Below are 24,307 nucleotides of genomic sequence, written 5' to 3'. Positions count from 1 at the left end.
TAGGGTGTACCTATTCATTTATGTAATATGGCCTAATTAATTTCCAATAGCGAGATGCATATTATAAATATCATAGTATCCCGGCAATGGTCACTAAGATTAAAAATGATTTTAATAGGAATAATGGTTCAATGTACGCCGTATGTATAGATATACATAAGTATTATCAGGGCTCGGATAAAGTATTTTTTTTCAAACCGGTTTCTTTCTTTTACCCGGGAACGAAAAAGATTTCGTTTCCGTTTGCGTTTACCGGTTAAAGAACTGTTCAATTGAGATATCAGGCTACGCCAACTACGAAATGTCTTTCGTTCTTGGGGAACTACGTAAATTAACCGGTTGAATTGAAACGAGTGCGAAAGGAATAGCATGATCAAACCATAAAAAATCATTCTCTTCTTACCGGTAACGATAGAGGATGTTATTTTTTTAATTAGAGTTCAATAAGTTAACCGATTATTTAATGAACGAAATAATTAAAAGGTTTCAGAAACATAATTACATATTTAACACTTATAGGTATATCAAAACCTGTTCCGAGTCATGCATAATATTACTTATTATTTAAAAAATGCATATTGTGAGCGCAGAAACAAATAATGCTACGAGCATGTAAGTCAGTGCAACTCAGGCAACATAAATTATAGTCGTTTAAGTAATCATTCATCATATCTTCTCATTATAATATTGTAACTATTCTATTTACCTATCTTTTAATATCCTTTACATGTGCTACCTAAGTATGTATGATAATAGTTCGCCCAATGTGTATAGTAGCGGACAATCTGTTGTAAGGTGTGGTTGTGGACGTTGTGAGGCGTTTGCCGTGTATGGTGTGTAACAATAGGTACTTAGTAAGCAAAGCGTCCCCGCGCCCCGCGGCTGCCGCCACTTCATACCACCTTGGCACTTAAAATATTTTTATATAAAATGAACCACTGGACAAAACTAAAAACGTATTTTTTACGATTTTGGAAACAAACCTACGAACCTTGCTTCTTTTTCAACATATCTTAGTCTGAATTAACTACGTAAAGATTGGTTTAAAACACTAGCTTTAGCAGAAGTGGCGGCAGCAGCTCGGCGACGGCGTGCGGCCGCGTATACCCGGGTGTTACCGTCCCGAGGGGCCGGCGCCCTACGTCCCGCGACCCCGCGCACCGCGCGCGCCGCGCCCCTCAACTCTCCTAATGTTATGTACTTTAATGTTGACTTGTACGTATTCACCTTTATCTATGTATTTATCGAGCATTTTCCTATTATATTCCATTGCCATTTTGTATGTTGTTGTAATAACAAATAATTATATCTAATGACGAAATGTACAAATCATATCTAATAGTTGTTAAGGATAAGCGCATACATATGGAGCACTCCGCTCGCCGCTCTAATCTAAGTGTATATCTTCTAAAGTTCTTCATATAAATACTCCTTCCTATCTCTCTGTACTCTACTTTTAAATGGGGGTACCTCCTAATCTATAAGCCTATTCTTAAGGATTTAGTTTTTTTATGAGAATCGAAAGTTGTCATTTGTACCATACGTCACGAGAGCATAAGAATATTGTTGTTTACAAATTATTTTGAGGAAAATAAATATTTGCATGCTATGCATACCAGTCTTTCTCTTCTGCCTTCCATCCTGATTGTGAATGAGCTACCCGCCGGCTATCTCTGGCGGCCTTCGATCCGTCGCATGCCGCTGTAACTGCACCCACGCCTGATCGCCATGAGAGAAGCGTTGATTTGACTGGTGCGTTGTTCCGCAGGGCCCGCCTGGACTCGACGGCATGAAGGTGAGTATTCCGACGATCCATTACACGCTCCGCTACATACATTCAACAGCATTCACCTCACTCATTTGTAAATAACAGCTCTGAAACAAAACAAGCTTTAATTATATCGCTGAGTCATTCATTGCTCTATTCTTTGTAAGCGCTTGGTTGTTGAGAGGAGCGCGCGTGTAAGTGACGAGTGCTTGTCCTGTGCAGGGCGCGCAGGGCGAGCCGGGCAGCAAGGGAGAACGCGGCGACCCGGGGCTACCGGTACGTGTAGAAGCTGCTTCCCCAAAATACTTGCTTCGCATCCCTAATATTGCACTAACAACACTGATCGACTAATACACTGATGCGCACTTAACAATTTTCAGGGTACGGATGGCATTCCAGGACAAGAGGTTAGTTGGCGGGTATGTAGTGATGTGATGTAGTGTGCGTATGTAGCGCTAACATGTTGTTTCGCTCGCAGGGCCCGAAGGGCGACAAAGGATATAAAGGAGAACCTGTAAGTGTGGGAACGAATCTTGGCCTTCCACAATTTTCTGTTTCCTGCATCCACTGTTTCGGATTTCCATCGACACGTATCTAATTTTCCGAGTTAAAATCTCATTTGCATGGCTTCACTAACACGATGTGCATCAATACAACGTAATAAATAGAGACCTCTTTCAGTGGTTCTCGGTTTCGTTTCTGCTTCAACAGAATCGAAAACGCAGCCAGTGCCTGGGGCTCGGCCCGGCTCTTGACTATATGAAAGCAAGGCAGACGTATTAATGTCCGATGAAAGACGACGTTCTTATGTATGAAGATATTACCGGATCAATCGGCTGCCCTGCATGCATGAGGGTCGAGCGCCGGTGGCGAGGTCGCAATGGAACAGCGTAGTGTAACGCAGTATTGTTGCGCAGGGTCCAGCTGGAAAGCGCGGGCGCAAAGGAGACAAAGGTGATAAGGGCGAGCAAGGCGTGCCAGGACTGGATGCGCCGTGCCCCCTCGGGCCCGACGGTCTACCGTTACCAGGATGCGGATGGCGGCCCGCTAAGGTAAACCGGAAATCGGTACTGAGTGTCATTTTTATTAATACTAATTATAGTAGTGCACTTAACCTAGTAGTTTTTGAGTAGCTAACTAAGTAACTAACTAATTATGGGTGGAATCCGTTTACGCTCAATGTATTATATTACAATGTAATATAACACATACTAATTACATGGTTACAGATACCTGCAACCATTCCTTAAGTTGGGGGGGAGGGGGGTTTCTATATTTTTGCAAAATTGCGGAAGTTTCTATGATTTAATTTGGGTTGGCCGCATAATTTTCGGGATCTCCTTGGTGTCTGTCTTAAATTGCTTCGATGCCACTTAGATGCCACTTTTTCTGCGCGTAAGTCTCAATAACAAGAATAAAAACAACTTAGCTCTCGTTTTGCCGCCGAATACATAAAGATTCCTATTAGGTGTAGGCTGCATTAAGTAGGTTGCGCAGTACCTACATCCAAAAGCTATTTCAATCACAAACAAAATCTTTTATGCAAAACACACTCGATTACATAAATGGAAAGTCATTTTCAAATTTATTATTTGTAATAATTTCCTCATCATGTTTGGAAAATAAAAGAGCATTTCTAAGAGAATATTAGTCATTTGTTCAAAGTCCCTACACATCATCAATGATATTGAATAGAAAGCAGTAGTTTCCTTCATGTGACTTTATTGACCTTGTATAAAACATGCGATATAGAGGTAATTACATAGGTACCTAATTTACAACACTGGGGTTTATCCAAGTAAGATACTTATTATTTATAGTCAGTTAATAGTTACCAAGAAATTAAATATTTACGTAACATAATCTTTTAGTGGCAGCAACTGTGGAAATAGTTAGTCAATACTGAGATAACAAAAACAGCTTACATTCCTAACTACTAGTAATTAATATCTTTACAGTCGTACATTACGAGACCAGGGGGCCGATTTTTGAAATTCGACCACTCGATTTCGTGTATTTCGTTAAATAATATCTCCACTACTAGGCATTTAAATTCTACTAATAGAATTGAAATCGAGTGGTCAATACCAATAGATTCAAAATTTCTATCGCTCGTATTTCAAAAATTAGCATTTCACCGTTTTCCACCGATTTTCGAGTGACGAAATCGAGCGATCGAAATTCAGAAATCGGGCCCCAGGTGCTATAATAAGCACTATGCCGAAAATTTAAATATATGTATGTACTGTAAAACGTTGTACGATACACTTGCGAATCATCATCATCATCATCATTTCAGCCTATATACGTCCCACTGCTGAGCACAGGCCTCCTCTCATGCGCGAGAGGGCTTGGGCTATAGTCCCCACGCTAGCCCAATGCGGATTGGGGACTTCACATACACCTACGAATTTCTTCGCAGATGTATGCAGGTTTCCTCACGATGTTTTCCTTCACCGAAAAGCTAGTGGTAAATATCAAATGATATTTCGTACATAAGTTCCGAAAAACTCATTGGTACGAGCCAGGATTTGAACCCGCGACCTCCGGATTGAAAGTCGGGCATCATATCCAGTCGGCCACCACTGCTCCCATGTGCGAATATAGGTAGGTAATTCGCAATTCATCTCGATTTAAACATGTCTCCCTTCGGTCGTGTTTTAATAGTACATTTCGATGCTAGTGCGGAAGGTATGGCATTACTTCACGAGTACCGAGATATCTTGCCACGAGCCGCAGGCGAGTGGCAAGACTCGGGACGAGTGAAGAATGACATTTCCGCACGTGTATCGAACGACGTTTTTTAATACAGTTGCGAAAAAATAAGAAAAACATTGTTAATCGTACACTAAACAAAAGTGGTAACAGTGACAGCTCGGTTAGACGTCGTCTTTAAGTATATTATATCTATGGGCGTTTGACAGCTATTCCGTTCCATTCAGTCAACTTATTAAGAACGGAATTTTCAATATTGAATATTAAAAATTAAACGTGTTATAATGATGAAGAGGTAAGTAATTAAATATGAAATATGTAATATTTTTCGTATTCTTACATTAACGGTAGGTTTTTATGCTGATTACGACGTTTAAAGGAAACTAATATTAACACTCATCAATAAGTAAGGTAAAAGTACGCTCCACCGAACGCTCTGAATCCGTCCGTATCACCGAATTTCTTCTATTTTAGGCTATAAGTCGATTACTTACAGCTGATATTTACTTGCGTATTTTTTTTTCACGAGTTAAATACCTGTCCCTTCCATTAGGCCTCAGAGTCGGCCAATTTGTGCCGCAGTTGGGACGTGGCAATTGATCGAAACAGGTCGTCGCTGCCGATTGCCACTTTGTATGGGCAACCTTAAAGAAATCGTTAAGAAGTTGCGTATATTTCTTAAGGCCATAAAACCTTTTAAATTTATTTCTGTGTTTCAAAGTATGGTTTTACAGTGTGATTACCTAATTAGTTTGTGTATTTTAGTAAATTTAATTAATTTAGTGCAGTCATATTATCAGAAATTAAGCTTAATGTGAGTTCGGTGATGAGTACACCGACAATTTAATTGGAAGGTATTATCGAACAGCGTCCGGAATCAGGAAAAGCGTATGTTTTTGAAATTATTTTTCTAGTGGTTGATTACGAACTATTTAGATTAACTACCTAATTTCACAAATAAATTAATGTATTTGTAATTTTATGAGCAATTGCCGAACAACAATAACCTATATAGATTATTATAAAACTGCGTTTGAAATGTTCATGTTTTACGACTTTTTGGCATCAAAATAAGGTTTTTGGCAAGACTATTATCAAAAAATAATTTTAGATATTTTACGCCAGTATTAGCGAGAATTTTATACATGTACGGTTTAGTAATGGATTCAAGTATTAAATTAATTGATAGATTTGTAGTTATACCATATTGATTACGATTTAAATACTATTTTCAAAATCTGTTCGCGAAATAGGTTCCTCATATTTTCCATGTTTCGTTCACCGAACGGCTGTTCGGTGAATGGTACCCATGGTCTCTGCTACCGAACTCACGTTTGCGTTGACCATGTTTCTATTCGACGTTCATTAGAATATCATCCTTATTATTATAACGACTAGGTCTATATTTATATGTTTATTTTTTGTGACCATTATTTCAATGCCAGCCCTTCTCAAACTTTAGACATACTTATTGGACGCCTGATAATAGTCTCGGAATGTGGACAAAAAAACTCAATCTGATAATAAAAATAATAAAGCAATAATATTTTATACAGGATGGTCCAAACCTAGACGTCCAACATTTTTTTTAGATTCGTCTCGTCGTCGTCGTCATCTCGTCGTCGTGGGGCGATTTAAACTTGACTTTTTAAACTTCAAACTTTTGTTATTTAACCTTCCCTAGAAAATGGACGAGACAAAATGCATAAAACAGCCAAATTTTTTTATACATATACGTACATGTTTGATAATTGTTGCATACCTACCTATTTGGGATGACTTATTTTTCCAAATTATTTTTCAATAAAAAAGACACGTCAAGATCGCTTACCACCTTTCTAATGCTAAAAAACAAAGTATAGTAGGGATTTAATACTGAACTACTAAAGTTTGGGCACCACTCAACACCATATTTTCATACAATTATTTCCTAGTTCGGTAATGCGGCCTCCCTATTCGGTATAATGTGCAAATCACCTTTCTTAGTTCGGTAAATGGGACAATCAAGTAAACTGGAAGAAATTATTTTAAAAATATTTTTAATATACGTCCAATCATTTCAGTAATTTATAGTTATGTTTAAATGAGGACAAATTTATCTAAGTTTCAATTTTAGTATTGAACATATTCGTATGCAAATACCAGAACTAATTAAAAAAAGAAACGTAAGTCTAGGTCTTAAGGCCGAGCCACACCGGCTTGCGTGTGCGTGACGTGCGCGTGTGCGTGCGCTAAAATGTTGGAGCTGCACACGCACACGTCACGCAAGCGGTGTGCCGTCTCTCATAAGGATCTGTATACTACAACGCCGCACGCGCACGTGCACGTCACGCACACGCAGCCGGTGTGCACAGGCCTTTAAGCATTCGGTGAAGCGTACTTTTACCTTAGTCGTGAATTGGAACAAGTATAAATTTAAAAAAATTGGAAAAGTAAAAAGCACTAGTTCGAGATAACCAACTTTCCGCACGCTAAACAGCTACGTAAAGTAGCACTTTTTGAGCAACTGTATTAAAAAATTCGTTTCTCGTTGCGAGTTTTCCGTTTTTCGCACTTGTATCGTAAATAACTTTTACTCCCGCATGCAGTAGTGTTACACCATAACAATAACTGTGTAGTGGGTAGTTGAGTGCATGTGTGGTGTGGCAGGAGTCTGCGGCGGCGCTACCTCGGGAGCCAGGCGAAGAGGGGGCAGGAGGGGGAGGGCCGGGGGGCGTAGGGGAAGAGTCAGAGGAAGATCCCGGGGAAGAGTACGATGCGCGCGAGGATGAGCTGGACGCGCCCCGGGATTACGACGACTACACTGACAATGCGCACCTCGCCTTGCACCATGACTGAACCCTATAACCACTCCCTCATCAACCCTATTTCATCTGACAATCGATCTCCTGCTAGTGGCGTTGGGCGTACATATCTTCATCAGCCGGGCTAGCACATGATTGGCGCGACAGTATCTCGCGGCGAGATAGACTACCCGTTCCTCTTGTTAACATAGTTAGAAAAAGACGGGTAGTGTATCTCGCCGCGAGATACTGTCGCGCCGATCATGTGCTTGCCCTATAGGTTACCCTTATTTATAAAGGAAAAAATAAAAGTATAGGTAACCTATAGATAGGTACTCTTATTTTTTCTTCATTTTGACGCCTCATGTGATTGTGTTATCTCGTGTTGTTGTTTTTAGCCACTTACGAGTAAAATGGTATAAGTTCTGGGAAATTGAATGTAGGTATAAATTAAGCAAATTGTGCGCAAATTATTAACTGTGGTCGGACTCATTTTATTTAGATCAATTGGATTTAATTTTATGGTTAGGCTAATACTGATAACGTGGGTTGCGACTTTAACTAGCTGTGTGTGAGTGTAGCTCCTCCTACGCATTGCTAGTTTATAAAATAAGAAAAGATACCAACGTCATTAATGTATCATCTCGAGTGATAACCTGATGACGCGCTATTGGGGAAATTCATGACGCAATTGCAAATAAAATATTTTTTATATAAAAGTTATTCACATTCGATCCTTATTTTTAGTAAAATTAGCAACCATTTTCTATGCGAACTAAGAGTTCAAAAATGTCTCTAAACGCTTTTTTCTTAAATTAAAATATCTATGCCGTTGCCGATGATTAGACTTTACTCTGCTTTAAATAGATTGATTTAGGCTATTGTTTGTTTGGCATCTTCTGCTGCTGGTATTACTATATAAGACGTAGTGCTACATAAAACTTATATCGTTCAAATATTAAGTTCCTATAATTATATGAAATCCGTAGTTAGTCAGTATAAAATATTAACTTGTTCACATACCTATAGACAAATCGCAGACGCGCACATACATAGCTAAGGAGATTCTAGGACCCCTGTACTATTTTCTATTCCCAAAATGCTTCCTCCTTGAAAAACGTGTCCATCTCATATTTAACGTGTCTTCCAAAATGTCTCCTTGTAATATCCCATTATGTCATCTCCTTATTTTCCGCTGGTCTTACGGTACGCTCCCCCCTCATACTGCGGTACACAACCTCATGGTAAGCCACACGCATGTTTAATATAATTTCAATTAAAACGAGTATTATCTACTAATCTTAACACACTAATTACGCAAGGAAAAAATTAATGAATGTCGACATTTTATCTTTTCAAGCAGGAAATTTGGTTATATTCACTCCTTATCTATATTTATGTTACGGGTAATGTTAGAAGGTTAATGAAACTCAAGTTTACCCAGGTATAACTAGTATTACCATTTAAGTATCGTTCAAGTCGATCATTGATACGGATGTTTTCATATCTCTTAAATTATTTAGGCACACGAGATTATTTCTCGGAAGAAATACAGGCAAAACCAACGCACTCTGGAACATTGCCAGCAATAGCAGGAAAATATTTTTGTTAAAAGTTCAACACACACTTTAAACAATACATATGTAGCCAAATCAACAGTAGCCTAGTTACTTTTTAGAGGACATGGTGTTTTTTATAGGCACTTCTGATAATTAGGATCATGCGTAGGCGTGCGTCGTAAACAATGGAGTTCGTCAGCCATAAAAATGGTACCAATTTGGTTGCCTATGTTGATAATGTTCCCTAATTCCCAAAAGCCGCTTGGGTTTCTTTTAACGAAGTATTTAGTAAAGTTTTTTTTATATTTTCTGGTATGGAAACTACATACCATACTACCTTAGGTATAACTTTTGTTAGTTCAAATCTTACTTAAAACCTCTCTACGCAAACTGATAGCATAATAAGTACATATTATAACAATACAACGTGACATTTTAGCCATGAAACTGGTGTAATGTAAAGCCGTAGACCAAAAACTGTATTGTCATGTCTACAACGATACTCACTAAAACAGGACGATTATTAAGTATTGTTGATTTCAAGTATTTTTAAATTGATGAAGTACCTACACTTTTTTCTAACAGGAGGCACTTTTGCAGTGGGTGCGACGGCGGCTTGACGTCGACAACGATCTTCACCCTTGAATGCGACCACAAGTCTGTTGGGATCAGCAGAGGCCGTCGCGATGCGACACGACTAGATGCGACTCTTCGTGAATCAATATGAAATAATTATATATATATAACATCTTGTTTGAATGTAATTCATTTTTTTTTTGCGAAATTCAGGTGCTGTGCTATAACCGCGAAAATCGAAGTTCGCAAATTGCGGGCATCTTTCTCTGTCACTCTAATTACGCCTTCATTGGAGTAAAAGAGAAAGATCCCCGCAATTTGCGAATTTCGGTTTTCGCGGTAGCCCCTCTGCTTTTTTTTATTTTACATTTTTATTCAGTCGACGGTTTATTTCGCTTCAGAGGCTTTAGTAATTATATTTTAACTTTTTTGGGAAGCAGGAGGGTCAATTTTGTATTCTTATATGTATATTGTTGAGTTTCTTTTTCATATCAAACATAAGATTGCACTATGATATGGAAATTGAGCCGCGAACACCAACATACCAACAAAATCTAATGTATATATGGACATTTGTAACATGTATATATGTTAGCCAATAATCAACTGTCTCACTGTTTCCATAAAATGTCCGTAACATACATTTTACATGACACACGTGTGATAAAATCTTTAAATTCTCATGCACGGATCCGTGTCTAAGCACCGGAGGGGTTAGCCAACCTTTCTTGTACTGAATGCCTAAAGAATACTTAGTACCTATAGCAGGCCGAGCTCAGCTTAACTGTAAGACCCTAATGGCTGTCCGGGATAAAAATCGGTCTTTGTGATCCGTGAACCCAATTGGTTAGCCCAAGGTCCATTAGGTAGGGTACGCAGTTTCAGTAGACGAAGGTGATCATTTGATGTTTATTATTGAAACGACAATGTGCATATTACGGCAGGTTATTTTTATAGGTACATGACCTAATACCTAAGGCTAGGTATAACGTCTATTTGGATTAAAGACTGTAATATATTATTAATTAATGAGATGCCGCATACGTTCTGCAACCTAAAAAATGTGTCTGAAATAATCTGGCAACGTAACTGTCTGTCCCGGCCCTTTGGAGGAATATGTGAGTATTATTATTATCAAAAGCCACATGGCGTCAATACTAACGACGGAGACTATTTAGCAAGCATCCATTTGGAAAAACAGATTCGTATATTAACCAAATGAGTAAATGGATGAGATTAAGGTAACCTAACAAGCTAAGTGTCTTCAACTGTTAAATGTCTGGATAAAAATAATAGCGAATAAACAGCTACTTACCAATATTGACAGTTATTAAACTTACTAATGAATGCTGAGTTAGGTATTGTAATATAAAAAGTTTTAGCTAAGGTCTATAACGGATAAAAGTGTCTGCGGGATAAGTGTGACTAGCCTTCATACCGGGACCTATTTGCACATTGATTAAGTATTTATTGTAACGTATATTTCAGATAAACAGTCCATATACATAAAACAATACAAAGAGAATTAAAAATAAATAATAAAATAATTTATTGTGATACATTTGCCACTAAATGGAAGTAGCAAACCTGCCATACTTACTCCGTAGCCCCATTTATCCGTAATGACCTATAACGATGACATAGGTAACTTAATTAGGTATTTTTAGTTGTACCCATCGCGGTGTAGTTGGATGTGATCAATATGCTTTGATTTATTGTAAATAGATGCTGCTCTTACCGCTGAAGGGTATAAGTTAGACCGTAAAAAGTCTGCAGCGATTTTCATATACCACGTACCACGCAGTGCAAGTGTCATTTTAAACGTCAAACTTCTATGAAATTATAACGTACAAATAACACTTACACTGCGTGGGCTATCAAATCTGCTGCAGACTTTTATTGGTGCGACTATATAGGCCAGTCATATCGAACATTAAATTCGCAAGCTAACGGCTAGTTCTGATTTTTTAATATGTTGTTAGGATCACTACCAGCATTATAAATCCAAGTTTGCAGCTTCGAAAGACCTGTGCTAACTTTGCAGCACTCAAAAAACCGCGAAATTTTCGTACTTTTTTTGGTATTCCCAATATAAGTCCTAAACTATGCGTTTTTTATCAAAAACGTCTATGAATTAACTAAAGGTAACTAAAATTGCTACAATTTGAGACCAGAATCAATTTTATAAGTTTAATACTTACTGAGATACCGCTCTGCAAAAATGGGCAATTTTATCCAGTATAGTGAAATTTTAACATTCGGGCGAATTTCGACCCCGAAATCAGAAAAAATATTAATTTTACGGGTAATTTAATAAAACAATGTTGTAGCAAATGTAATTACCTTTAATATTAAGCAAACAATGATATCTCTTGACTGTACCGTTTAGTAGTAGTAGTAAAACACTTTATTGGACAAAAATCAAAACAAAACAGGAAAAATAACATTGGTCACTAATCTCCGTTTACTCACTAATCTTAAAAATCCAAAAAGTGGGAAAACTGCATTTTTCGCGAATTTGCTCTGTTTAGTTCTCACAATGGTTTGAGGGTAGTCTGAATTGTAAATATTTATTAAACATATTTAAAAGGTATCAAAAATAACATTTAGTTCGAGCTGTTCATTTTGAAATAATTCAGTCTGAAAAATAGGCATATCGACGTCTTCTTCAATTTCTTGTGCGATTTGAAGCTTGGCGACGTTGTGACAAGAGACACCGGAGCAAAATTTGCATTTAAGGCCTGCTGCTTTTATACAGGTACAGCCGCCTCCGCTACAGCCTTTCTTGTACCCGCATGACAAAAATTTCAGAACGAAGGGAGGTGCCTACTTCACTCGTCATTTCCCATCCCCATTGAGTTGCATCGTTTTCCACCCCCAACCACTTCTGAATTTGGTGGTAAGTTCGGTAAGCATGGAATGTTGCACTATCTTCCGTTGGAGGCAAACGGGCCAAGTCAACCTTAGCGAAGGCGGCTGTTTTTATATTTTTTTTGTAGCGTAAGCTATGGAGCATGGAGCGTATCTTTTGTGTAGTTCCCTCCATATAAAGCTGGAGCCACTAGGCATTTTGCTCCGGCATCTGCGATGACTGGGTAGGCTGCATTCGGTTGCAGGAATACTTCAGCTATGGTGATAAGCTCAACGTTCGTCTTAATGGCGCTCCACAGTTTGTTCCAGACACATGCCAGAAAAGGGCAGAGGTAGTATCACACCCAGTGAAGGCGGGAAGAAACAACTCGAATCCTGGGGTAACTTCCAAATCTCCGCGATTAAATGAGGTTGAGGAATGTTGTATAGGGCCAGAGTCACCACTGCCACTTTTCTGGAAATAAACATTCGTCACAACCGAACCCATTTAGAAGGACTAGGAGGTCCACATCCTGGCCAATGATTAGCACTGATTTAAAAGAGGTGCTCTTGTCAAGTGCCGCCTTGACGATGTCACAGTCAGCATCCTCTACTGCCTGCTTTGTCTCATTCCCTGGCTTTGGAAGGCGGAGCATATCAGGGCAACCAGTCGCCGCTTGTTGCTGTCGTTAGCCAATGACTTCTCCTGGGTTATTTTTATAATGGTTAACTCTTGAAAGACGATTTCGTTACACTGCAGAGAACCATAGCGCCTTACGCGTTCGGCAGTTTTTGTGTTCTTCTCTGCTCCATCCTCAGGATATCCGTCAAAGACCAGAGCAACATTCCTTCCGAAATGATTGTAGGTGTAGCTGACGTACCCTGCAACGATATTCCTCACGGAGTTGTTACGATGCCATATCACCTTTATGACATTTCGGTGCAGTAAGAAACACGTTACCCATCTACCACAACAAACATGTCGGCTCCTTCTGAGATGCTTTGAGGTAGCGGAGTGAAAGCTGAGTAGAACAACGAACCCTCTTCTGTGAACAATGCCGTGGGGGGGTGGAGCTACCTAAACAGAGCAAATATGCGAAAAAAGCAGCTTCCCATTTTTTGGATTTTTAAGATTTGTGAGTAAACGGTATGGTCTAAAGATGTCGTTCTTTGCTTAAATTAAAGGTAATGACATTTTCTAGAACATCGTTTTATTATTTTACCCGTAAAATGAGTATTTTCTTTGATTTCGTGTCGAAAATTGAACAAATCTTAAACTTTCGCTATACTGGATAAAATTGCCCATTTTTGCAGAGCAGTATCTCGGTAAGTATTGTACTTACAGAATTAATTCTAGTCTTAAATTGTAACAATTTTAGTTAACTTTAGTTTGTTCATAGACGTTTTTGATAAAAAATTAATAGTTTAGGAGCTATATTGAGAATACCAAACAAAGTATGAAAATTTCGCGGTTTTTCGAGTGGTGCAAAGTTAGCACAGGTCTTTCGAAGCTGCAAACTTGGATTTACAATGCTGGTAGTGATCCTAACAACTTATTAAAAAATCAGAACTAGCCGTTAGCTTGCGAATTTAGCATTTTTTTGTGTTAAATATGACCGGCCTAATAACTCTGTTCTGTAATGTATTCTGACGTTAGAAATTATAGGTGTAAGTAAATAATTCGTTTTGTATTAATTTGTACTTCATCTGTAAATAAATCGAATTAGTATCACGTTTACTTTTTTATTGTTTTATTTTACTAACAATAACTTTTTACCATTTGTCCTTTAATGACACCAAGCTAAACTGAAATACTATATTAAAATCGGTTATGGAAAGGAATAATTCTTTTTCGAGTTCACTCTTAGATATACCTATCAAAGTCTAACAGGCGTATCCTGATTTTAATAACAGGTTATGAATTACTAGATCCAGGCCGCGTAGCCAAGATGCCAATCGCTTACGCTCTGTAGCGATCGAAACGCAACTGTCACTGTCACACTAATAAGGAAGAGTGATAGGGAGACAATGCTTTTCGTTGTCGAAGTGATAGCGATTGTAACCTTGGCTAGGCCGGCTGATTAGTTAAGGATCTGATCTATCAGTGTCAAGGGTTACCTTTTTGGTTGAAGAAATGACAAGTTCACGGGTGTTGTCTGAATTTTGAATTGAACTCGGCTAAAACGTTGCCGTTGTTTTGTTAGGTAGAGGAGACTCTATATGAACGTAACAATTTAAAATTTTCGTTTTATATCTATCTCGAACCCAATTTTAATTTGGTACGTATTAGCTTAAATGTGACTCATAAAATTAGAGGAAAACACAATCAAATAAAAAAGTGGATTCTGTCACCAGTCACCGCTATTGATTCACGACCATGCGAGTTTCATTACATTGCGGTATTTGATCGGTGGGCGGAGTTGGATGTAACCTCAATAGTCGGCAATGTATCTACATAAACTCGCATGCGAGTATGTGCTAATGAGCACTAGTCTAAAACCTGACAGCGTAACAGATAACACATAACAGCGTAACAGAAAAAGGTAAGGTGGGATAAGACTATCACCGGGTAAGACTATCACTTGTATGCATATTTTAGCATAGACAAATTTTGGTTTTTAGGTACCTATTACTTATGTGAGTATCTTATAACCATTCTAAAAATGTAGAAAAAAATACTTTGCAACCATTTTTAGCTTCCTTTTTTAAAATAAGGAACATTATTTGGTTGTACTTTGAGATTTCAGGCGAGGTAATTACCTTGCGCTTTGCTTAAACTAACAAGCCAATTCGAACCGCATTGGTATCATCATGATGATGATTCATGTCATTATCGTCAGTGCACGTTCGTATTGGCACAGGCCAATCAAGTTACAGAACTTGATGTAGTATTCTAACCGTGTCTATATATATTTTATGTCACAAAGACCCTAAAACATTTGAAAATTAGTCCTCTTCAATACCTTACGACTTGGTCTAAATATGGAATACACCACACTGTTCTGTATATAGGCGTAGTATTATGAATATATTTTGGTAGGTGATATTGGAAAGATTTATTTTTATTCTATCTTTTCCTTACTAAGTACTCCGTATTTACGCGCTCCCCTTACGATATTCGACATATTCGTTTAGTTAAAATACTCCCGTCGAGAGGGCTGGCCGCCCGCCACTTGCCCCGCGATAAACCCGATATTAAAATAACAATTCACGCGTCAGAGCCGTGATCTTATTGCGAATAATGTTAATATTTTATTATACCTATTGTGTGTCAAAAAAAAATACGAATCTTAATGTGGTTGTAATAAAATTGTGTAAGTAATATGCAAAATACGAACAGAGTAAAAGGCAAATTTGGGTACTTACTTGTAGTACCTACCTAATTTTGATAACAAGAAAAACATTTTTGTTGTAAAGACTCGATGTCTTTTAAAACATTAGGTATTTCCGAAATTCGTATACCTACATAATTTGATAATGTACCTACCTATAGTGTCGTAAGTCTAAGCCGTGGCAGACAGCGCCACTTACGCCATCCCACTAACTAGGAGTTTACCAGTTAAACCTAGAATTACCATGGTTACCAGTACAATTTTTTATTTTTCTCGGGTGACTATTAAGTTTTAACATTTTATCATTTCAGCATGATTACAACCATAATAAGAAAGATGTACACTATTTTAACACGTTCACAGACAATCCGTCGAGAGTCGTAAATGGATAGCCTCGCGGTGTTATGGCACCTCGTTTAATAGCCGATGACCTTTACTTTGATAAAACAGCTAGGTACCTCGTCCACATTGCATTGCAGGCCCCGAATTTGCGTATTAGGATTATACATTTTTGAAATTTATAAACAAGCCTAGTGACTGGGCTCTATCACAAAATACTTTAGGTGTGCAAGTCCACAATGTTACGATGTAGATAATGTGTTACATCATGCACAAATATTACATACATTTCAGATCTACAAGTTAACAATCTACAAAATTTCACTCTTAACAACGCGTAACACAAGACATGGTGCGGTTAGGCATATTATGAAACGCCGCCATTTCAAGCTGTCAATATGCGGCATAATTTCTATAGAAATTGTGTAGGAGTCATTGACGTATAATATCTAAGGACGGGCCTTACGGGCTCTGAAAATGGTACTAGTTCAGCGGTATCACTCACGAATTCGAGCCAATCGTGCAGTCTAACGCAACTAGTTGCGACCAATCGCGCGCGTGATGCGAACTCATCAATCAATCGGGTTGTAACGGTGTCACACCGCTGTACTGGCCCCATTCTTATTGCCCGTAAAGGCCAGTTTTTAGATATTATACGTTAATGGTAGGAGTCCTTTGTAGATGAGAAGTCATTTCGTATGGGATTTACTAGTGTCATATCATGCACTTTCGAAAATGGCGCTATGTCCAAGATTGTGTTAAATATATGGAATTGGCTACGGTGTGTTATATTACCATATGTATAAAAATTAGGTACGTACTACCAAAGTGACTTCATTCACCTGATGACTGATTTAATATCGCCAATATTTCCTCATTTTGTAACTTGTGCGAGCTACCATGCGACGCGTATTGAGTGCAGTGATCGTGTCAGTGTTGTTGGCAAGCTTGGGAACTGCTAGAGGTTACGATGTGGACCACCCACCCGCCGTCTGTCCCAAAAACAGCACCTGTGCTTATTTAAAAGAAAAGTCTTCGACAGACTCATTCTACTACTTGATCAATGGTGAGCGAATGTTGTGTACTTTTGATTGATTATTGATCGGTCGGTGCGGAAAGAGAAGTCGTAGAATATATGGGCTATCCTAAATTTCACGACTCTTCGCTTTCCGCACAGACTCTATCAGTGGCTTAATGACGGTTCTTTATGGAAAACGCAGAAAATTGTAACTTAAAATGTAATATCCTGTATTTTTTTTTACTTTTATTGGCGTTTGTCGATAAACAATTGTCATCCTCCAGCTACATCAGCTTCAGGGTACCTAGTGGTTGATATTCGCTACGTGCATGACTCGCAGGACACCACCAAATTCGCACATAGCCAATGGACATCTATTCAACGGCTTCTTAGTCGATAGTGACCCTGCCGGCGAAACTGCAAGTCTAGTTTGTTTGAATTAAAATCGCTGTAAGGGCATTTGTTAGTTTGTATGTTTATTACGAATATTATTTGAACAAAATTTTATATAAATCGACTTAGCCCCAAACTAAAAAATTTATTGGTTGTACCTATTAGGTGTGTAACTAGACAAGGCAAATTCTTGGTTAAAAGTTAACATCATTGTGGATGGCGCTCAATTGCGCTGACATTTTTCTTAGGCTACACTTACACACCTTATAAAGTCAATGAATCTTTGATTTGGGTAGTTGATCTGTATAAAATTGTCCTAAAACATTTTTGGAAGGTTCCTCTACTTCCAATACAATAAAACTTAGCAACGCAAACTAAAAGTCCGAACTTTCAGACAAAATAGGTATTATTACATCCCAATCCTTTCTTGACCAACCTTAAATACTTTCCGTTGCAGGATCTAATCTTATAGAAATCGTATACAGGCCATCGGAAAAATACTTCCTGAGGTGCAAAAAGATACCACTTTCATTAATTGACAACCTACCAGTCCTGACTGAACAAGATGATGTGGAAGAAGTCGAAATCTACAATTGTAAAGCTCCCGACCGGAATATGTCATATTACGACATATTTAAATTATGGAATATCACTCTGACTAAGACACTACGGCTCACTAGACAACCCGCGGAACCTAGATTACAGGGACATCATTTGCGTGATATGCCAATAAACAAACTTATAATTGAGAACGATGGCAGTGAAAACCCACTACGACCGTCACAAGATTTCGTTAGCGGTGTTGCAGAACTACTCACGTTAAGGCTTAAAAATGTGATTCCGGATGTGCAAGCATTTATACAATTCCCTGATAAGTTAGAGACCCTAGATCTAGAGTACGCGCAAGTGCCAGCTGCAGTAAGCAAGCTAGGGAACGGCAGCGCTTGGTTGGAGCGGTTACTCTCATTGAAAACTCTGTTCATCCAAGAAAGCCCCAATGATGGAGCCGAGCCCTTAATTCTACCTACATTTAATATATCGTTACGAAACTTGACAAACCTAACTTTAATAGACGTACCGCTAAATTCAAGCAGCTTAACTGGGAAGTTAAATGGCTCTTCTATTAAGAGTCTTGATCTCCAGTATTGTGGGCTTAATAATCTATCGTATAATGTGTTCAAGGGAGCAAATCTAACCCATCTTACCATAAAACACCATAAGCTGACCGTACCAAGGTGCGTATATATACCTACACATAAAGCAATGTGAGCATCAATTTCACTGTTCTACTTGTAGTTTTACATAGTCTAGTTTCAATTCAACAAACATTTAACGCGTGCCTTCAAATAAAAGGCCATACAGGATTCATATCAAAAGTTAGTTACGTATGTTACAGAGGCATATTTTCACCGCTGCAATGGCTGGCGAAGCTGGACCTAACAGACAACAACTTGGACGGTGCTACTGTTCTAGACGCAGTGTCTTCGCTGCCACGTCTGCAGAAGCTCGTGGCCAGTTACAACCCACTGGGCTCACTGTGCGGTGATGCTGATGTAATTTCTGCTGAATGTGAGATACATATCGGTGTGTAACATCATGTAGGCCATATATAGCTATGACAATACAGCAAAATTTAACGCTTTACAGCAAAGTGGCCAAAGTCGCTGCAGCATTTGGAATTGGTCAAAACGAATGCAACCCGAATCTGTCCAGAATGGGTCGAAAACGACGAGCTGATGCAGATTGAACTTCAAAATAACAACATTGGAGATCTTACTGTGAGTTTATTCATTACAGCGCTTAGGTACGCAGCAACAGAAACAGCTAAGCGGGCACGATGATTTGATTACAACTTTGTTGTTAAGAAAATAGGAATACCTACTTATGTGAACATTTTGAACGCTTGTTTATAAAGATTTACCAAATTTTGGAACTTATATTTACGGAAAAAAATATAAAAAAAAAAATTGTTGTAGCTGTACCAAAATGTTAATTTGTCAAATCCTTCTGGATTTAAATCCTTAAGGAATAAATCCTCCTGGTGTTATTTGTGTGGAAAGAGAAGATTCGTGGAATGTATGGAACCAATACATTCTAAGACGCCTTTTCTTTTTCCGAACAGACTCTACAAGTACATATTGGTACATATATCATTATGTTCCTCGTAGCTATTTGATAAAATTCTATTTTTGGATTCGCAGTTGTATATTTTGTGAGTACATATTTTACTGACAAGTAGTAGAGATAGCAGTGCCTGTTCGTTGGGGCAGCAGTTTTAACCTAACCTACATGTACAAATTACTGAAATAACACTAGGTACCGACCTACATCTTGTCAGGGTCGCAATCCTCATCTTTTAACCTAAACTGAATTTAATGGAATTCGCATGCTTAATTTATTATTTTTTCATTACATATGCACTTGGCCGATTTTTAAATACCTAATTATTAAATAAATTAATTTGTTATGTGTTTTGCTGATTACGAATAACATTAATTTATCAAATTATAATTCGCAATTATGATAAACATTTGTAAAATAAAAACATCAATTATTGTTGTGTGATTTTTATATTGCAGTACAATGATCTGATTATGAAAAGAGCTATTATCGGGCCAACGGCGGCAGCGCAGCCGGTGATGTTAGACCTGACTAACAATCCCAATTTACGCATTGTAAAAGTATCGAGTACCGATAAACTACAATGTCACAACGACTCTGTTCAAAAAGACTCTAACAATCGAACGGTAAGTAGAAAGGTTACATAAATGCCTAAAACTAACAAATCTTAGATATGTCCCTAAATTTTAATTTCTATTCAATACAGGTCTTTTGCTTATTGTTCTTAGGGCCACTTATAATAATAATAATAACCATTTATACAGAAGAGATTAACTTTGTGTACCTAAATGTATAAACTCCGAGTTAGTTGGGTAACGCGAGTGGCCCTTAATAAAATGTTTTAAAATTTAAATTAATCGAGCCATGTAAACTACATATATAGCTATAACATCGGAAAAAATGTCGCTTTAGCCAAGATGGGGGCCTATTAGTACTACGTATCGTTCCCACAGTTTCAAATATTTCAAAAACACACATTTAAGTTAGGTAGTTAAACAAATTAAAAAATATATATATTTTCCTTACAGCGAGCAAAGGTACTGGTAACTATCGAAATGAGTGATGTGAGATGTGATCATGGCGGGTACTTGCTGCAAGAGGCTCTTCGTGACTGCCCACTGTGGTTGATGCCTAGCAATAGCAACCACGATACCGATCGTTTATGTCCGTACAGCGGCCGTGATTGCTTACCAGGTACTAGAAAAAAAAAAACTTTACTATTACTTTACAGTAGTAGTGTAGTCATTCGGCACCTTTTTGAGGGGGTGCGAGAGGCCTCTTCCGCCTTCCGGCTGCGGAGGCTGTCTCGGGTCGCGCCCCACCTTGTGGGGCGGTCAGTCGCTCGTCATTTTGGGGACGGCTGTGTGTCCACTGTGGGCCAGCTTTCTCGCTACCGGCCGTTTATCCGACCCCGCGACCCCTAGCCCGGTGATACCGTTTGAGCGGGGCCGGGCATCAGGGACTCAGGGAAGGCGACCGGCAGCTTAGGCTGGCGTGTGCGTCGTGCCTACGGTTGTGTAGGCGGCATCCGGTGTGGTGAGTGCGTGTTTTCTTCTTCTTCTTTACTATTACTTTACAAGTGCAATGAATAACATTATGTGTAACTAAGGACTGGCCTTACGGGCACTAAAAATCGCGCGCGTCATGCGAACTCATCAACCAATCGCGTTGTAGCCATGGGTGGTATTCGACAAGCGACGTTTGACGTATCGTGTTGATCTCCCGTTGATGTGGGAAAAATCATAAGTTCTCGAATACGTACAATGTCAAAATTTGACGTTAACAATCCACAGTTAGGGTGACAAGCAAACCAAACCGAACCACCCTTAGTTTAGAGTTGAGTTTTGGATGGTTTTGGTTGTACCAAATGATATTATCCACCGTTGATGGAATCAACACTCAGTATGCAATAAAATTAACTGTTGATTTGACATGGATGCGAAATCTGACAGATGTACGTGTCGAATTTGGCCCCATGTCACACCGCTGTACTGGCCCCATTCGTGCCCCATTCTTATTGCCCATAAGGCCAGTCCTGAGATATATGTCAATGCATATTAAATATAAGTGTAAAGGTAAACCGATGGTTCAAATGCGTGGTATCCTTCGCAGAATGTACATGTTCCAAGCGGCTGCGCGACAATGCAACAGTTGTGAAATGCCAGGGGGCTCTACCGCTGGAACCTCGCTGGCCGGCGTCGAGCCGGGACTTCCCGCTGGTGCTGTACGCGGCACCCGGCACGCTGGCTGCCGTGCCGACCAACATTGATGTCCTGCTGGAGCTACACGCACCCAATAACAGCATCAGTAGACTTGACGGCTCGGATGTAGCTAATATGCTTGTTAGTTCGATCAGTAATATTTGGCTTGGGCAAAAATGCTTTCGTATGTTTGTCCGGATTTTCTCCCCGGATGGGCTCCTCTACAGGTCACAATTTTCAACCAATTTACGTAAAATTTTGTGAGCAGGTTAAATATATTTTTTTGCATATAAAAACTAACGACAAATGCGTAGCTTAAATAAGTAATTTTTTTGTCGAAGATTTAGATTTAATACATTTATTCAGTTTTAATTTAAGCTGTGCTCGCGAGGTCTACAGCTCTGTGAGATGTATATTAAAATCATAATTTTCTCTAAGTTCCCTGATCATAGACGATCTTTTGGTATCGTCTTGGGTCGTCCCATTCGTTTTTGGTCAAGTTCTTAAATTAGTCCTATTCTGCTTTCGTCACTCATTCTACATTGATAGCCACCGACGATTGTGACAAATGTAGAATGAGTGACAAAAGCAGAATAGGACTAATTTAAGAACTTGACGAAAAACGAATGGGACGACACAAGACGATACCGATCTTTTGATTCCTCAAAAACAGCAAAGTTGCATTTTATCCACTAAAGTGGCAAGGCAAATTTTCATGCTTTGGAGTTGTTTTCTTTTATTGGTTATAGTCGGAATTATTTTATTAATCATTTCCATCTTATTTTACATATATGTACAATAATTATTCATTATTCAGATTCAAAATGTCCCGTTCATGTTTACAAATGCTTATATTTTCATAGTTTTATTTTAGCTATCAAGTATTTAAGTAAGTACAACTCGTATTGGTTTCCAGGAATTAGATGTTAGCTACAACAGGATTCAGCATATCTCGGAGAGTGCTGCTCGGAGGCTAATCGCTGAAGAGACAATCCGCGTCGAGCTCAAAGGCAACAGATTTGATTGTAACTGCTCCGACGTGCCAGCTTACGAGCTTCTAGCGAGTAGTAAAGCGGTATATCATTTTATATAAATGTTTCCTGATTTATCACACGGAAGATAGCGTACTTGACATTTTCACTTTACAACTGAATAGTTTTGTATTTGTACGTTAATCATTCAAATATTACGATAATTTCATTAAAAAGTGTTTTTGTTATTTACATTTTTTATATGATCCACATTTTTTAATGCTGTTTCAGGTGCGTGATTGGAAAGAAGCTTTATGCGCTGATAATATTCACGTAATGGAAAAAATGAAAAGTGGGCTATGCTTCCCATTTTGGCCCCTAGCACTGGGCCTGGGATGTCTGCTGCTATTTGTGTTAGCGATTGGATTGCTATTGCACTTTTGCAAACTACAAATAAGACAAGTTCTTTTCAAATTGAATTGTTGCCGTCGCTATATCTTTAGAGTTAATGATGACATTGAAAAGGAAAAAGATGTTTTCTTGTCATATTGCCACGAAAATTTAGAGCAAATGAATATTATAAAAAAATATCTTGAAGAACGAGGTTATTCTACTATAGAACACAATCGTGATTTTGAACCAGGCGATCCTATATTAAGTCAAATCGTGGAGGCAGTCCAGAAAGCACGTCGAACACTTGTGCTTGTTTCAAATCATTTTATGCAGTCCAAGTGGATGGAACACGAGTTTCGCTACGCACATACACATGCTTTGAAGTATCAAACATCTAAAGTGGTAGTCGTCCTATACAACTTTAGTAAAGAGACATTGGGCACGCTGCCACCTGATCTGAGGTACTACATTAAACACCACACTTACATTGATTGGCATGAAGAAAATTTTTGGGTAAACTTATCCAAGTTCCTTGGAAAGCCTAAATTTCAAGTTGTTGACCACAAAATTGCGTAGCCATCCTGATTCTTGTATCTTTAAATAGAACTAGCAATGTAACATACATAGTAGTTTGTTATTTACTTCTAGTCAGTATAAGTCACATTGCCCTTTAAAGACAGGTAAATAGGATAGGTGTTGTTGGAAGCTTTGTTCTAGCTTCCTTTATATTTATTTACCTTGTTACGTTCAACTTATGCGTCTTAGAAATAAACGTACGAAAGTTTTTACATATTTCTATAATAAATTGATACTACTTTTGTTAAAAGTTGTGTAGACCTTTGTTGTTTTAATCTTCTTCAATCCTAAAGACTCACCTTGATACAAAATATAAATTTAGAAGTTAATATTTTGAGCCTGACGTAACTATAATATTTGAACCATTTAGTTTATAAGGGAGGCGGGGCGGGGCACAGAATTAGGAAGACGACCTGCCGCGAAGGTTACCCATTGCCATGCAATGTGGTAACGCGGCAAGTGGAATACCTTTGCACCCGGTATAATTTGCAGGGCAAAATTCAACTGAAATAAAACTTAAACTATGTAAACTGTTTAGTTAACTATAGTTGATAAATAGATTTGTTATCCTGTCTTTTTGTCATATGTAATATATTTGTTGTTTGTTTTAGTTTGTTTTTATATTGAATTAGAGCAAGATAAGTATGCTACAATTTTGATAGCACATGCAGTCCAAATGTTATTAAATTTATACGACATAATTTCATAGAAG

The 24,307-nt window shown here is 38.3% G+C and overlaps 2 protein-coding genes across 13 annotated transcripts in view; both read left to right on the top strand.

Moving 5' to 3' along the window:
• LOC134676221 (collagen alpha chain CG42342) overlaps positions 1-24,307 on the top strand; it is a 466,219-nt gene that overhangs the window by 392,502 nt on the left and 49,410 nt on the right. The window contains exons 17-23 of one of the 12 annotated variants that reach the window (XM_063534553.1): positions 1,769-1,795; positions 1,991-2,044; positions 2,149-2,175; positions 2,247-2,282; positions 2,686-2,820; positions 7,133-8,510; positions 9,426-10,391. In XM_063534553.1, the coding sequence (XP_063390623.1) occupies positions 1,769-1,795; positions 1,991-2,044; positions 2,149-2,175; positions 2,247-2,282; positions 2,686-2,820; positions 7,133-7,321 (468 nt within the window). In that variant the 3' untranslated portion in view covers positions 7,322-8,510; positions 9,426-10,391. Of the gene's footprint in view, positions 1-1,768; positions 1,796-1,990; positions 2,045-2,148; positions 2,176-2,246; positions 2,283-2,685; positions 2,821-7,132; positions 8,511-9,410; positions 11,312-24,307 lie in introns of those variants that run through there. The other 11 variants (XM_063534647.1, XM_063534631.1, XM_063534613.1 and 8 more) reach the window with 11 other exon arrangements.
• Positions 16,778-23,848, top strand: LOC134679615 (protein toll-like). Its single transcript, XM_063538567.1, has 9 exons — positions 16,778-16,988; positions 17,791-18,568; positions 18,730-18,902; positions 18,981-19,111; positions 19,913-20,080; positions 20,483-20,648; positions 21,567-21,796; positions 22,572-22,730; positions 22,918-23,848. The coding sequence occupies exons 1-9, from the start codon at positions 16,823-16,825 to the stop codon at positions 23,593-23,595; spliced, it is 2,649 nt and encodes an 882-aa protein (XP_063394637.1). The 5' UTR covers positions 16,778-16,822; the 3' UTR covers positions 23,596-23,848.

The sequence above is a fragment of the Cydia fagiglandana genome, chromosome 2 (genome assembly GCF_963556715.1).
Source record: "Cydia fagiglandana chromosome 2, ilCydFagi1.1, whole genome shotgun sequence".
Taxonomy (NCBI): Eukaryota; Metazoa; Arthropoda; class Insecta; order Lepidoptera; family Tortricidae; genus Cydia; species Cydia fagiglandana.
Note: the sequence above shows the minus strand (reverse complement) of the source record. Positions and strands in the feature narration are given on the sequence as shown.

Excerpts from the sequence above, each read along its gene's own strand:
- LOC134679615 (XM_063538567.1), top strand. The coding sequence starts at position 16,823 with ATGCGACGCGTATTGAGTGCAGTGATCGTGTCAGTGTTGTTGGCAAGC. Across the intron at positions 19,112-19,912 it reads ACAACATTGGAGATCTTACT|TACAATGATCTGATTATGAA; the intron begins GTGAGTTTATTC and ends TTTATATTGCAG. Across the intron at positions 20,081-20,482 it reads AAGACTCTAACAATCGAACG|CGAGCAAAGGTACTGGTAAC; the intron begins GTAAGTAGAAAG and ends TTTTCCTTACAG.